The 13345-nt window shown below is 35.0% G+C and overlaps 1 protein-coding gene across 1 annotated transcript in view; it reads right to left on the reverse strand.

Annotated features, from left to right (window-relative positions):
• Nucleotides 1–743: 743 nt before the first annotated feature.
• Nucleotides 744–13345, reverse strand: part of LOC114633797 (putative P2Y purinoceptor 10) — a 13880-nt gene continuing 1278 nt past the window's right edge. Inside the window, exon 2 of the mRNA XM_028782457.1 lies at nucleotides 744–3327. Within this exon, the coding sequence (XP_028638290.1) occupies nucleotides 2292–3278 (987 nt within the window). The 5' untranslated portion in view covers nucleotides 3279–3327 and the 3' untranslated portion in view covers nucleotides 744–2291. The remainder of the gene's footprint in view (nucleotides 3328–13345) is intronic.

Below are 13345 nucleotides of genomic sequence, written 5' to 3' on the forward strand. Positions count from 1 at the left end.
ACTCAGTGTTCTAGGATTCTATATGATTTGTAAGTAGACTTTAACAGTTCTTTTACAAAGAGTTTGGGATACTGTATGGCAGTTGCATTTAGAATTGAGGTTTTAAAAAGCCAATTCAAGGCTGTGTGGTCAGCTATTCCCTTCTTCTGATCTCATATCTCTGTGATAAACATATCAGAGCTATGATAGTATTATCTTCTGTAATGCCTTAAAATAATTTTGCTAGTTGTTCTTTACTTAAATAAGGAAAGTTAAATTGAAGAAGGACTAACTGTAACCATCTTCTTTCGCATTTCAGAATCCTTGCATAAAATAATCTCATCATATCAATAATCAATTTCCTCCTTGGGTTATGTAATGTTTCCCAGCCTTTGAAGTCCAAAACCAATCATTGCTTGCTTAGATATTGTCATTTTTTTCTGTGACCACATCAGAACTTCACAGCTGTAAAAAGTCCAAATATTCCTTTTAAATGAGTGCCAAATTTCATTTACATGCTATTCAACAAACTGCAGAAAGCACTACTTTTTTTTTCCAAACACTTGTAAAGGGCCAACTGTGAGAGCTGATTTTTCTTTTCTCCACAAAAATATAGAAGCATCCAAGTGAATATTTTTAAAAACCCTTCTCTTTAGAATGATACACTCTGTACAATGATTGTGATAATGTTACCATTAACTCCAAACACAGTGAGAACTTTCTAAAGCAGTGCTTATAGATTCAAGTTAATAAATCATACATAGTTCCAATTTAAAAAAAACATTTTATTACATTATAATTACAGAACTATCTCATACCCCAAAACCAAGAAATGTTCTTTTTAATTCCTCATTTTGGTGGTCTCTTCCTCTTGCTTAGTCTACACAAATTCATGTTCTAAGGACTACCACTTCCTTTTCTTGCCTACACACCAAATGTCTATCCTCTGTTAATTTCAGACTTAAAATACCAGTGAATTGTCAACCTGAGAAGCTGAGGGGTCTATTGTATTTGTATCAACTATATGAATACTTAAAATAGTATTTATAACTTTCTTGAAAAAATAAGTTCACATATTTCTCTCATATCTATTCACAATGTGATAATACTTCTCTATTTCTAGTGCAATTGTGTGAGTTATGATATCTGAAAACCCTTGAGATTTTATTTAGTGACATATAGCAATGTGTAAGAATTTTTTAAAAGGAGAATTCTTAAAAGGAAACCTACATTTTCTAAAATGTAGCTCAGTTTCATAGCTTTCCATTTATGAGATTTGCATGGCTTATATTAAGCTATAAAATTGACTTTGAAATAATGAACTACTGGGATTCTTCTCATCAAGACTATACAGATGATTACACTAATAGGATAATATATTATCAGAGAAGACTCTATCCAGAATCATGCTAATCCCCAACCTATGGATTTTTCGATGAGCCCAAGAAAATTGTGTTAAAATGATCTATATTTCCTATGCTTAACTTCAGTTTGTGTTTTCAGTATTCAACTCAAACTTAGTATTGACCTAATATGTATAAAATACGTATAAAATACGTATAAAATATAAGCAGAAGGAATAGTATAAGCATACTTAACAGTATACTTAACAGTAATCCTGAGGCAAGTTGTTTAATCTCTCGGCTGTTACATTTATTCATTTCTATTTGCAATTTCCACATTTATTGTCACCTGTATTGGAAAAATAAGATGAGATGTTCTTTGTAAAAATATATAGAAAACTGCCAACCTATAAAACTATAGACATCTATAAACATCCAAGGAGTGGATTTTAATGCCCTTCATTCAGTAGTAAGAGTGCAATGCTAAAATTCATTCATGCACTGTTTTAACATTTGTGTCACATTGCCTGTGTTTTATGTTTTAGAAAGACTTGAAATCTTTACTCCATTCAGAAATAAAATTATTTCATGGAAGACATTTACTTTTCTGTAAAGATTAATATATATCTTGTATCTCAGTATTATTCTATTTACAGAAGACAAATTTAAATATGTGCATTCAGTTTATATTTGGATGGAAACATCTGTTAAAAACTTGAACTTTATGTGGGACTTATAACTAATATAATGCCATAAATTTTAAATTGGAAGTACATGGATCCCATCTTTCTCTATACTCCCACAATTTTTCACATTATGCCTCCATCATCTATGGAGACCACTACCATCACACAATAAAATTTATTTCTGCTATTTCCAAGGTTCAATTAAAGAAGTTGTTTGCCTGGCAATTCCTGTCTTTGGACCAGGCTACAGAACATTAGAATCTAGCTGAAGAATTATCTCATTTTAGCTAACCATTGATGAACCACTCTCCCTGCTCATGAGACGAGAACGGATAACAGAGCTACCATGGCGAGATAGTTGGTCACGAAACTCTGAAGCCATGAAATAATACAGAATTGGGTCCAAAAGACAACAGAGACTTGCAAGGCACAGGGAAAATGGATGGAAATACAGAGTACTTTTCACAATGGGACAGCTGGTAATGATGCTTTCCTTTACCATGGTGTAAAAAATGAAGTTAATGTGATAAGGAGTGAAACAAATAACAAAGACTGCAGCACACATGAAAACCATCCGCAATGCTTTTTTCCTTTCACCTATTCCTTGAAAAGCAATCGGTGGGTGTTTCAAGGATATAGTTGTTTTCCAGGTACAAAATGCGATAGTGATAACTGGAATCACAAATCCAGCAAGTTCAGCAATTGTAACCATGGTGACCAGAACCATTGCATCCATTTGTTTGTACCCAAGATCCGCAAAGCAAGATTCTGTGTTATTGGCTAAGCCAGCACTTCTCAGGATGGGAAATGGCAAACAGGCAGTCCCCACGACGATCCAGATGACAGCACTGATTCCCACATCGTACCTACGCTTCCAGTTTCTGGCTCTGAATGGCTTGAGGAGAAAGAGGCACCTCTGAAGGCTAATGCAGGTCAAGAAAACAATGCTGGCATACATGTTGAGATACTTCAGATAGAAGCACAGCAGGCAAAGGGCCCTCTGGAATGGCCAGTGACGATTGATATAATAGTAAATCCGAAGAGGTAAGGACAGGACATGAGCAAGGTCTGCCACTGAGAGGTTGATCATGAAGATGATGGCCTTGTTCTTCTTGCTGATGAAGCGGCACAGAACCCACAGGGCTGCACTGTTAGCCAGGAGACCCGGGATGAATATGAAGATGTAGGTGGTTGCATACAAAGAGTACTGAAATGTCAAATAAGTGACATTGCAATTACTCTCAGCAGTGCTGGTACTATTGCTGCCCATCTTGAATATCTCAGTATCTTCAGCAGGGAAAACTGTGGAATTAAGGCTTCTGCAAAAAAAAAAAAGCACAAAGTTAAAAAGCACAATGGTTAGCTAATACTTTAGTGAATATCTTGGACTCTCTTTTACACTGAGATATAGAATATTCCAATTAGAGATAACACACAGATCAATAAGAAGAGGCTCAAAGAAGATGCATTTCTCACCCAACATTGCACAGTAAATCAGTTAAGAAATGATGGAAATGTGCCCTGGCATATTTCTTGTATTCTTCTTATCATATCAAAGACATTGTGGCATTTAAATATATTCCTCAAACTCCCTTCTCCAGCATTAGAAAGTGTCTTGAGTTTACATCTGGCTAACTTGGAGAATGTGGGAATATGACTTTTTCATTATTTCATCATAATAGCTCACTACTCAAGTCCTCTTGAAGTTGGTCTATCTCCCTGGGCTTGTGTCCCATTCTCGGCTTACATGAAACAGTTCAATAATGTATAATTTCACATACTGAACTATGAATACTTCCTTCTTGTAATTTTGGAAGTATAGTGCTCAGGTCTCCCTCTCTGAAGAATTCTACACCATTATATATGTTAGTCTGTATACATATAAATATAGAATTTAAACGAAATGTTCCTATCCAGCCTGACAATTCTCCCCACAGGAGACATATACTATCTAGCAAAGCCCAATGCCAGACATAAGAAGAGTTTTTTGAGTTGTTGCCTAGGGATATTCAAGAGACTCCCAAAACATAGGCTATTGCTGTTTCCCTTGCTTAACAGAGGTAGAAGGTACGTCTATATTCCTGATGACACCATACACTTTGGACCCAAGACCCAGAGAACATGAGATGTATCTGAAAGCCTCTTCCTTCAAAACTAGCATTCGTGGTACCAGAAGGCATCTGCAAGCTTCCAAAGAGAGAGAGCAACTGATATATATGATACCTATGAATCACATTAACAACCAACATGACATAATAATCCCAAAGTTACAGTCAATACTGGCATGCACACCTTGGTATTAATTTGGATGTAAGAGGTACCCACTCAATATGAGGGAAATCATTTCTGGTACTGGAAACCAATCAACTACTCCAGGATAGTGAAGCCATGAATTGTGGAGGAGAAACTACAGCTGACCACTTACTAAACTACTATCATCTCTAACAACATTTTAAATATTTGTCCTGCTACAGATAAGTGTATCCCTCACTCCTCATCAAGGACAACTCCTTTTGCAAAAAAGAGACCACTAAAGAAAACCACAACCAGCAAAAATGTAGAATTGTGAACCCCAACTTCAGTACAACTCTTTCATCTTAAGGCTCAAGTATCACTGCAAAAGAGGGAGTAGGCAGACTGTGAGAGTCATAAGAACAGGAAGTTTGCTGTAAGATTGTTTTTCTTAGAAACATCAAAGAATTTATACTCATGAAGTGTTACCAACATCACTGCCTAAACATGAGCAGAATTGGGACAACACCTATAGACATGCTAATGTGGAAGGGGAAAATTCATGAGGCCATAACCCTTCATAATCCTAGATAATCCCCCCCCCAAAAAAAAACCCTATTGGCAATAATGAGTGGAGAAATAAGTTTTTTCTAGGGAAGGACATACTATTTGGTAATCTAGTACAAAATGGTTAGTCCTGAAAACATATATATACAATTTTCATTATATGGACTGAGCAGGTTATATTTATTTATTTAGAAGCACATGACCTCAACAACAATATCAAAAAGACCGTGAATTTTTGAGAGAAAGTAAGGTGAATACATTGAAGGGGTTGGAGGAAGGAAAGGTAAAAGAGAAAATTATATAATTATAATCTCAAAAAATACTTAACATTTTTAGAAGAATCCTACATTGGTGCAATGCCAGCAGAGGACACAATATCTAATAGTCATGGTGAACATTGCCCTAATACCAGTAAAACGGTCCATCCAAACTATTTTTTGAGAACAACTTAAAATTTAATTTTCAATGAATAGTAAAGTAATCATTATAGGAACAAAACTGTTAAGACATTTTATATCATATGATGATTCATTGTTGTTTTAGTTGTGTATTATGTTGAGGTATAGAAAACATAAAGTAATCTGTAGGGCTTCTCAAGTTCTGCACAAAGTCGTAGAGGTTACCTGCAGAAGACAATGGGAAGTAGCAGCAGATTTATTATCTTATTTTAACTACCTTATAAAATCTCAGATTAGGAAGGCTCTTTGAAAATCAACTATTAAGCCTATACATAATACAGGAAAAAGAAGCTAGTACTAAAGAGAAATTGATAAATGAAAGATCTGAGAATTCAAGTGGGAGGTATTTTAATCTCTACAGATATTCTTCTCAATCTTCATTTCCCTCCCCACAACAAATTACACAAGCATCCCTTTTATGAGATTGCAAGGATGATTATTTTATTCAAAGCTTCAAGGGGAAGAAAAAAGAAATAAAAAGGGTAAGAAGGAAGGAAGGAAGGAAGGAAGGAAGGAAGGAAGGAAGGAAGGAAGGAAGGAAGGAAGGAAGCCCGGAAGTTGTTTCTGATATGAAGTGGCTTTTTACATTTTAACTTTTATTCTGCTGTCTGTTGAATGTATTTACTACAATGGAGTATTGTAGTTTTAAGTTCTCTTTCTTTGTGGACAAATGGCATCTAATACCATTTTCATCCCCAATGCCATACACAGAGATGGAATAATATAACAGAACCCCAAGTGACAATTTCACAGAAAGAAAGAACCCATGTACTTTCACTTTGCCTACTCTTCTCTGTCATATGTAAATATACTTGACCTATAATTGGTGATATGACATAAAGAGTAATGTAGTCATCCTGTGTGTTTATGGAGGACTTCGAATAGAGAGGTACTCAAAGGTGAAAGGGAGGAAGTCATATTTTAACCATGAAGATTGTAGACCAGGATCAGCAAAATAAGTATCCACATATTTGATATAATTTACTAGTATAAATTATTATTAAAAATTATAATAATCCACATATGTTATTATCATTATATAACATAGATGGAGAGACTGATGTTTAGAGAGATTTAGTGAACTTGGAGGTTGACTTAGTCAGTGTTCTACTGTAAAGAGACACCATTACCAAGGTTAAAAATTCATTTAATAGGAAACTTGACTGCTACTTGAGAGGGTTGGTACATGCTCATCATAGTGGGAAATAAACAAACTTGTAACTGAAGCAGTGGCTGACAGCCTTATATCCTGATCTATAGGCAGCAGGAAGAGGGCAAGAGAGACAGAGACAGAGAGACAGAGACAGACACAGATACAAATACTAAGCCTGCCATGGGCTTTTGAAGTCTCAGTGCTCAATCCCAGTGATATACTCCCTCCAACAAGGTCACACTTACTTCAACAAGGCCATACCTCCTCATTCTTCTCAAAACCTTCCAGTCTTGGTGACTAAGTGGGTGTCAATCAAACCACCACAGAGGTAAAAAGCAAAGCATACTCTTTTGTAGGGTTGTTCCAAGTCTTGAGGAACTTTGTCACTTGCCTCCCTGGAACTAGATGTGACTTTAAAATGTAGCTAGCTTATCCACCATTTTCACAGATTCAAAAGGAAATTCCCCTGGTTGGTTCATATGTCAAATTCTATGTCCTTAGCTTGTGGTTCTCTGGAAATGTTAGGAGGTAAGGCCTGACTTAGTGATGTGAGTCACTGATGATGAGCTCTGTCTTTGTTTTCTATCTACCATGGTGAAAGCTCTCTGCATTGGTGAACTGAGTAAAAATGAATCCTTCCCAACAACCATGCTGATTTAGATGCTGGCATTACTTCTATTGTCACTTGTTGTTACCTATGCAGTGGTTTCCAGAGAGCAAAGAAAGCTGCCAGCACTCTACAATTTCAAGAACTATGAACACCTCGAGTCCAATAGAATCCCACTTCCACTTTTGAACTTAACAAACATGGGTATTTGGTTTTATTTGGTTTGGTTTTTTTTTTTTTTTTTTTTTTGGCTTTACCAGTGAAGACAGTTTCACTTGCTAACTTACGAACAGATCATCACACCCAAGAGCTAAATAGCAGAGCTCAGTTGGCCAAAAGAGAACGCACAAGGCCAGTTGCACCTTTTTTATTATGGGTTTGTGTGCCTCTGAATCTGTCACATAAACAACTCGGAAATTCACAATTAGTCACAAATTTAGATTCTCATGACCTTGTTGCCAAAACTCTTGTCTTCTCTAAACAGAACAAATAGAAGAGGAAATAGTAAGAGTTTTCCCTCATCTCCTCAGTAAAAATTAAGTGTAAAATCCCCATGCTGGGGAGAGATGGGGAATTTATTCTTGGTTCAACAGAAATGCAATACCTTGGAACAGGAACACCTCGCCTTCTCTGAAGAATTTGTGTCATTTTGAAATTTAAGAAATAAAAGCAATCTAAAAATCTACTAAGACAAAAGTATCGAGCATGCCCCCTCATTCTCTCTGTTTTTTGGTACTGTTCTCTAGCAGTGCCGCTCTAGCCCCATCTCTCCTTTTCCCTTGTTCTCTCAATTTCAGGGTAGCTTCCCCTACTTACATTACCAACATTGCTCTCCTTTAACCTAGACATATTTTTGGTTCCTGTCTCATGAAGAAATGTGAAATTCGTGATTCATTCCTGAATGTGTGCTTCCCTTTTCTGCATCTGTTGATCCCTCTATTCAGAATGGCCTCATTCCGTGTCTTTATCCATCTAGCTACTCTCAGTCCTGATTTGGAGGTCAGAGAAGCTTTACTGTTTGAGATTTCATGTGAATTCTATTTATCATTACATGTTCTTTTTTCTTAATCTTTGTAGCATTTGCACTTGAAATGTACAGGCCCACTTAATCCTTTGCTCACCACACGGTTCATCCTGTTATTAACTTCATCGGTGCCATAAAAGAGTGTTTTATCCACCACCATGTGGCTATTAAGTATTCAAAGAAATTTTGTATATAAGTGGTTCAAAGCTCTAAACTCAAAGTATTTTGTAAAAGTCTTGAGGTTATGAGGTTATCAACTAGTACACTTTAGTTAGCGGCTGCTTCCCTAAAATAATAAAAAATAAGTTTTCTCATTTGGATTATTAGACTCCCCAGAATGTACTCTTTACTCCTTAGGAAAGTCAGGTCTATAGAGGCTTAAAAATATAGTCCCTGAAATAAGATACTCATGGCTTTTTATACTTTAAAAATATTCATTGAACATTATAAAAGTATCACAAAATATGTATACTTGCTTCGTTTTACTAGCAAATGTTTTCTTATCTGCTTTGGGGAGTCAGAATGGCAATATAAAGACTGAACCTGCATATCTCAAAGCTCTTTACACCTAGAAAGCAAATTTAAAAGGGAAATGACTCTGTGTATTTACCTTTCCCACCCCCCATTGACTTTTGAAGCAGAATCCAATCCTATAGATCCTGGGGTCAATTTTGTGGAAAACACCGAATCTTCACAAGTGTTATCCCTCTGAAGCTCACTAGAGGAATCTTTTAGAGAAATCATTGAAAAAAATCTCTAAAATATCTATAAAAATCAATATATCATATGAATTGAGGTGAAGAGCATGGGTGATAAAGAATCTTTATACCTGTAAGGTAAATAGAACAGATACCATAGGTTTTGTTAACAAAATAATGGATTCAAGAAAAATTTAGGATCTTGATAAATGGCCACAGGATTATTTTATATTGATACTGAAATCAATAGTTTGGTAAGTAGGCCTCTTACTGGTCTTTGTGCCATGTTGTTCTGCTTCTATAAAATTCTAGGATATAGAGTAGCTCAACTGAGTGAAGATGGTAGTTGAGATGAGATGTTTCTACTCTCAAATTGGTCTTGATAGGGACAGAGTTAGGGATGAAAATTAAGTTTGTGTCTGGGAAAAAAATAAAGCCAAGCCTAGTTTGTCTGAAATGTTGACTATTCTATTTATACTGTAGCAATCTTTCAAAATTGTAGTTGTACCTTTTCTTCCACAGCATGCCAATATGAACTAATTGTTATTAATAATATTCATCTGGGACTTAATTTGAAATTTAATCTAGCAAGCAGATATTTTTGTGTTTATATGATATATGCTAAATACTGAGGATAGGTGAGTTGAATAACAAATTCTGGAGAAGAATTTACTTGGCTGATATTTTCAAGAAGTTTACATCAGCGGACTGAAGAGATGGCTGAACAGTTAAGAGCATTTGTTCTTTCAGATACCCCGAGTTTGATTCTCATTACCCACATGTAAACTAATAAGCATATATTACTTCAGTTCCAGGAGATCTAATGCCCTCTTCTGACCTGCACATGTACATGTTCATGTGGTGTACATATAAACAGGCACATAGAATTTAAAATAAGTCTTTTAAAAAAGAAATTTGTAATCATATGTGAGAGAATATAAGAGTGATTCACGATAATACAATTTTAAAACATGTCATGAAAGATGTACTAAAGATATTTCTGTAGAAATAGAAAGTAGTCTTGCATAGAAACGGTCAGAAATTGAAACTTGAAGGATAAGGGAATTTCAACAATCAGTTTTGAGGATAAACAGAATATAGAAAACGAAACATTTTAAATTCCCATGGTATTAGAATGGGATAATAGTCATTCTACCAAAGCTGGTGAATAGCATTAGATTATAAAAATATGGAATAAGAGAAGCTAGTTTAAAGAAAAGATGATTGAGGAAGATGGTACCATATCATAAAAGGTTTTGAAGGCATTTGAGGGAGATAGAACCCTTTAAAAGATACTAATGAGAATTCTAATGGAACTGTACATGCTTAAAGTTCAAATTGATTCCTCTTGCAACACTGTGGAAATCAATGTTAAAAGACATAAAACTGAAAATCTAAGTCATTTTTGTAAAGGTAGGTTGTTTAACAGTTCAGAGTTGCCAGAAATGTTTATAACATTCTATATTCAGTACCTATACCACAAAAGACTAAGTCAACAACAGAACTGTTCCTCCTGATTACTAAAGCAGTTGAAGTGATAAAGAATAATCTACAAAGTTGGTAAGACATGCATCTTATAATTTCAAGAACAAGTCAGATAAGACACTGGCTAGGCCCTGAAGGTCAAAGACAATTTTATTATAAAATACTTCGAAATTTATCTCTTTCTTATGCTGGTGCTTTTGAAATTCATACTCTCTGTCAAGATTCACCAATTTCTGTCTATTCCATGGACATTTCTTTCCAACATCAACACTAAACTTCACTCTAAAATGTACCATGCTAACTGATCCAAGACATATCAAATGTATATATACTCTCCATGATAAAAATCTTTCTCTCAGAGGTCAATAGTTTCCTCCTGTCTCAAGGGCTCACTTCAGCCCTTATTTTTCTCCAGCATTGGGGAACTGTACTTTGGTTTTCCTCTTCTTCCAACTCTTTCTGTATTTGCAGATTTCACTAAGAAAATGTCCTCCATTTATAGTAAGATTGAATATCTTAGAACAGTATATATAATTCATCAATATTGAACAAAGGTCTAGACAGGGAGTAGGAACTTTTGCAAGCAAGAGAATATAGTGCAGGCATATGTTAGCAAACACTTAAGAATGTCTGTCACATGAGCTACTTTCCCAGTCAAAAGCCATAATCTTTCACTTTCCTTCTCTTGACATAAAATGAAGTTAAACTTCAAGAAATTAGGACACATAAGAAATTAAAAGCCTATAATTCCAGTTTTCTATTTCCAGCAGGAATCTTATATGCTTAAGTAGAATTCTATCATTTAGCACTATATTTTTGTAGAAATAAGTTGTGCTTCAAAATATGTGTTTATATCAGGCTTTTCAGTCTAATTCACTAATGCTGAGGCCAAGATTTTAATAGGTACCAAAATTAAGCTCCCCTCCCTAATATTCAGTTTTCACAAAGAGACAACTCAAGCATATTTATATAATTATCATATGAGATTTGTCCTTAACTCATAGTAAAATACTAAATCCAAGTCCCTGTGTTTCCTATAAGTTATCCAATGCTATTTTTATGTATATCACTAATTTTTCTAGGAACTGGGAGTTTTATTATTATACCTTTAACAGATCAGGAAATTGACTCTCAGCAGGATTAATTTTATTTCCATAAGTCTAAGACGTATTGCAATTTGATTTGTAATAAGATGTCTTTACAAAGCTAGAAAAACATAAAACTCTCCATTTCTAAACAAGTTTTTGCATGGAAGAAAAATATTTTAAGATGCCATTTATAAGGAATACATTCTTCTTAATAAAGACACTACACTTCTTGGATGTAGTTCTAGCACTTTTATCTATATGCACTACACATATAAGACAAATGACTCCCCACCATGTCTCAGGGTAGTCCCACCAGGGGTCATTTCAAAATCAGGAATTTTTATGAAGTTTTGCATATGGGCTCAAATCGCAGTAGATTGCAGATAGAAAATTTGGTACATTTTAATTTTGGCTTTGATAGAAGGAATGTTGAGTTGAGCAAGACTTGTAGGATATGGAAGACTGAAAACAGAATAATATTTTTTTAAAAATACTACACTTGGATCAAAAAAAGACTATGATTCTACTAGTCAAATACCTATTCTCTACATTGTTGTAATAAGCCCAATTTTTATTTCTTTATTATTAAAATAAGGCAATTGAACTCAATGGTCTTTACTTCTGTTCTCACTCTAACTTACCTTGTCTATTATGGTCACTACCCCTAACACTACTGCCTCTGCCAGATCCTGATGCAGCCACTACCACTGAAAATAAATATATTTAGAGCATTATAGATATGTGTACATAATGATCGAAAAATCATTATGGAATTATAATTACAATAATTATAATTAGTGAATCATTTAATTGAAACCTGAGGATACTAGAACTCAAATAAGTAATCCCATTTCCTCAAAACTATTAAGCAGCCGGGCGGTGGTGGCTCAAGCCTTTAATCCCAGCACTTGGGAGGCAGAGGCAGACGGATTTCTGAGTTCGAGAGTTCAAGGCTAGCCTGGTCTATAGAGTGAGTTCCAGGACAGCTAGGGCTACACAGAGAAACCTTGTCTCGAAAAGCCAAACCAAAAAAAAAAAACAAAAAAACAAAAAAAACAAAAAAAAACTATTAAGCAATGAACTCAGAATGCTCAGAAAGGAAAATCAGTTCTGGGATTAAACTCTATTCATTCCCTAAGTATGAGCTCTATGGCTCTTCACCCTCTCAGCACTCCTTCTCTTTTTAACCTCTTGTCATCAAGAAACCAGCACAACTTAGCAAACATGTATATCAAAACTGCTTCTATTTTTCTTGATAGTAGGGGTAGCCTGTCGACTTGTTGTCTTATAAAAATTGAAAAAGTTAAAGGACTAGAGACATGGAAAAAAGCAAAATCCCTATTCTAATAAAAATGCTGAAAGTACACATGTCCACATTCTTCTTGGTGACAACATGCACAATAGTTACAAAGTACCAATGTAATGGGTAGATTGTTCTTAGTCCAGGATTTGGTTACTTACAACATCAACCTTACATTAATTTTTTGTTTCTTGAAGAAACCAATGGCTTTAAAATCCTGATCTGAACCTCAAGTAAACTTTTGGGATAATTTAATTAAAATACACTGTAGAACTCCCTACCCAACCATTCCCCTGATTATGGAAAATTGTCTATACTGTGGTTTTACAGCAAACATCTCTGTGTTCTTTGTTAGAACCATGGCACAGGCTTCATAGGATGCCAAATCACTTATTCCAAATTCACTTATACAGCCACCAAGTACCACCCCCAACCTTCCCCCAAAACTGTGCTCATTCCCTTGGAGTTCTTTGTTCCTCCACTACTTTGATTTAGTAGCCCATACAGTTTGAACTGAACAACTTTCTCAATTATGCTCTAAAAAGAACTGTGTTTGATCAAAAAAGTGAATGGATTCAGCAAGAAACATTATAAAAAGCAATTGTCCTAAATTTATGATTTATGGTCTGATAATCAGTATAGTTTAGACAATTAGAAACCCTATATGTATGTGTGTATATATACATATACATATACATATACATATACATATACATATACATATA

The sequence above is a fragment of the Grammomys surdaster genome, unplaced genomic scaffold, assembly GCF_004785775.1.
Source record: "Grammomys surdaster isolate TR1022 unplaced genomic scaffold, NIH_TR_1.0 61, whole genome shotgun sequence".
In the NCBI taxonomy this organism is placed as follows: domain Eukaryota; kingdom Metazoa; phylum Chordata; class Mammalia; order Rodentia; family Muridae; genus Grammomys; species Grammomys surdaster.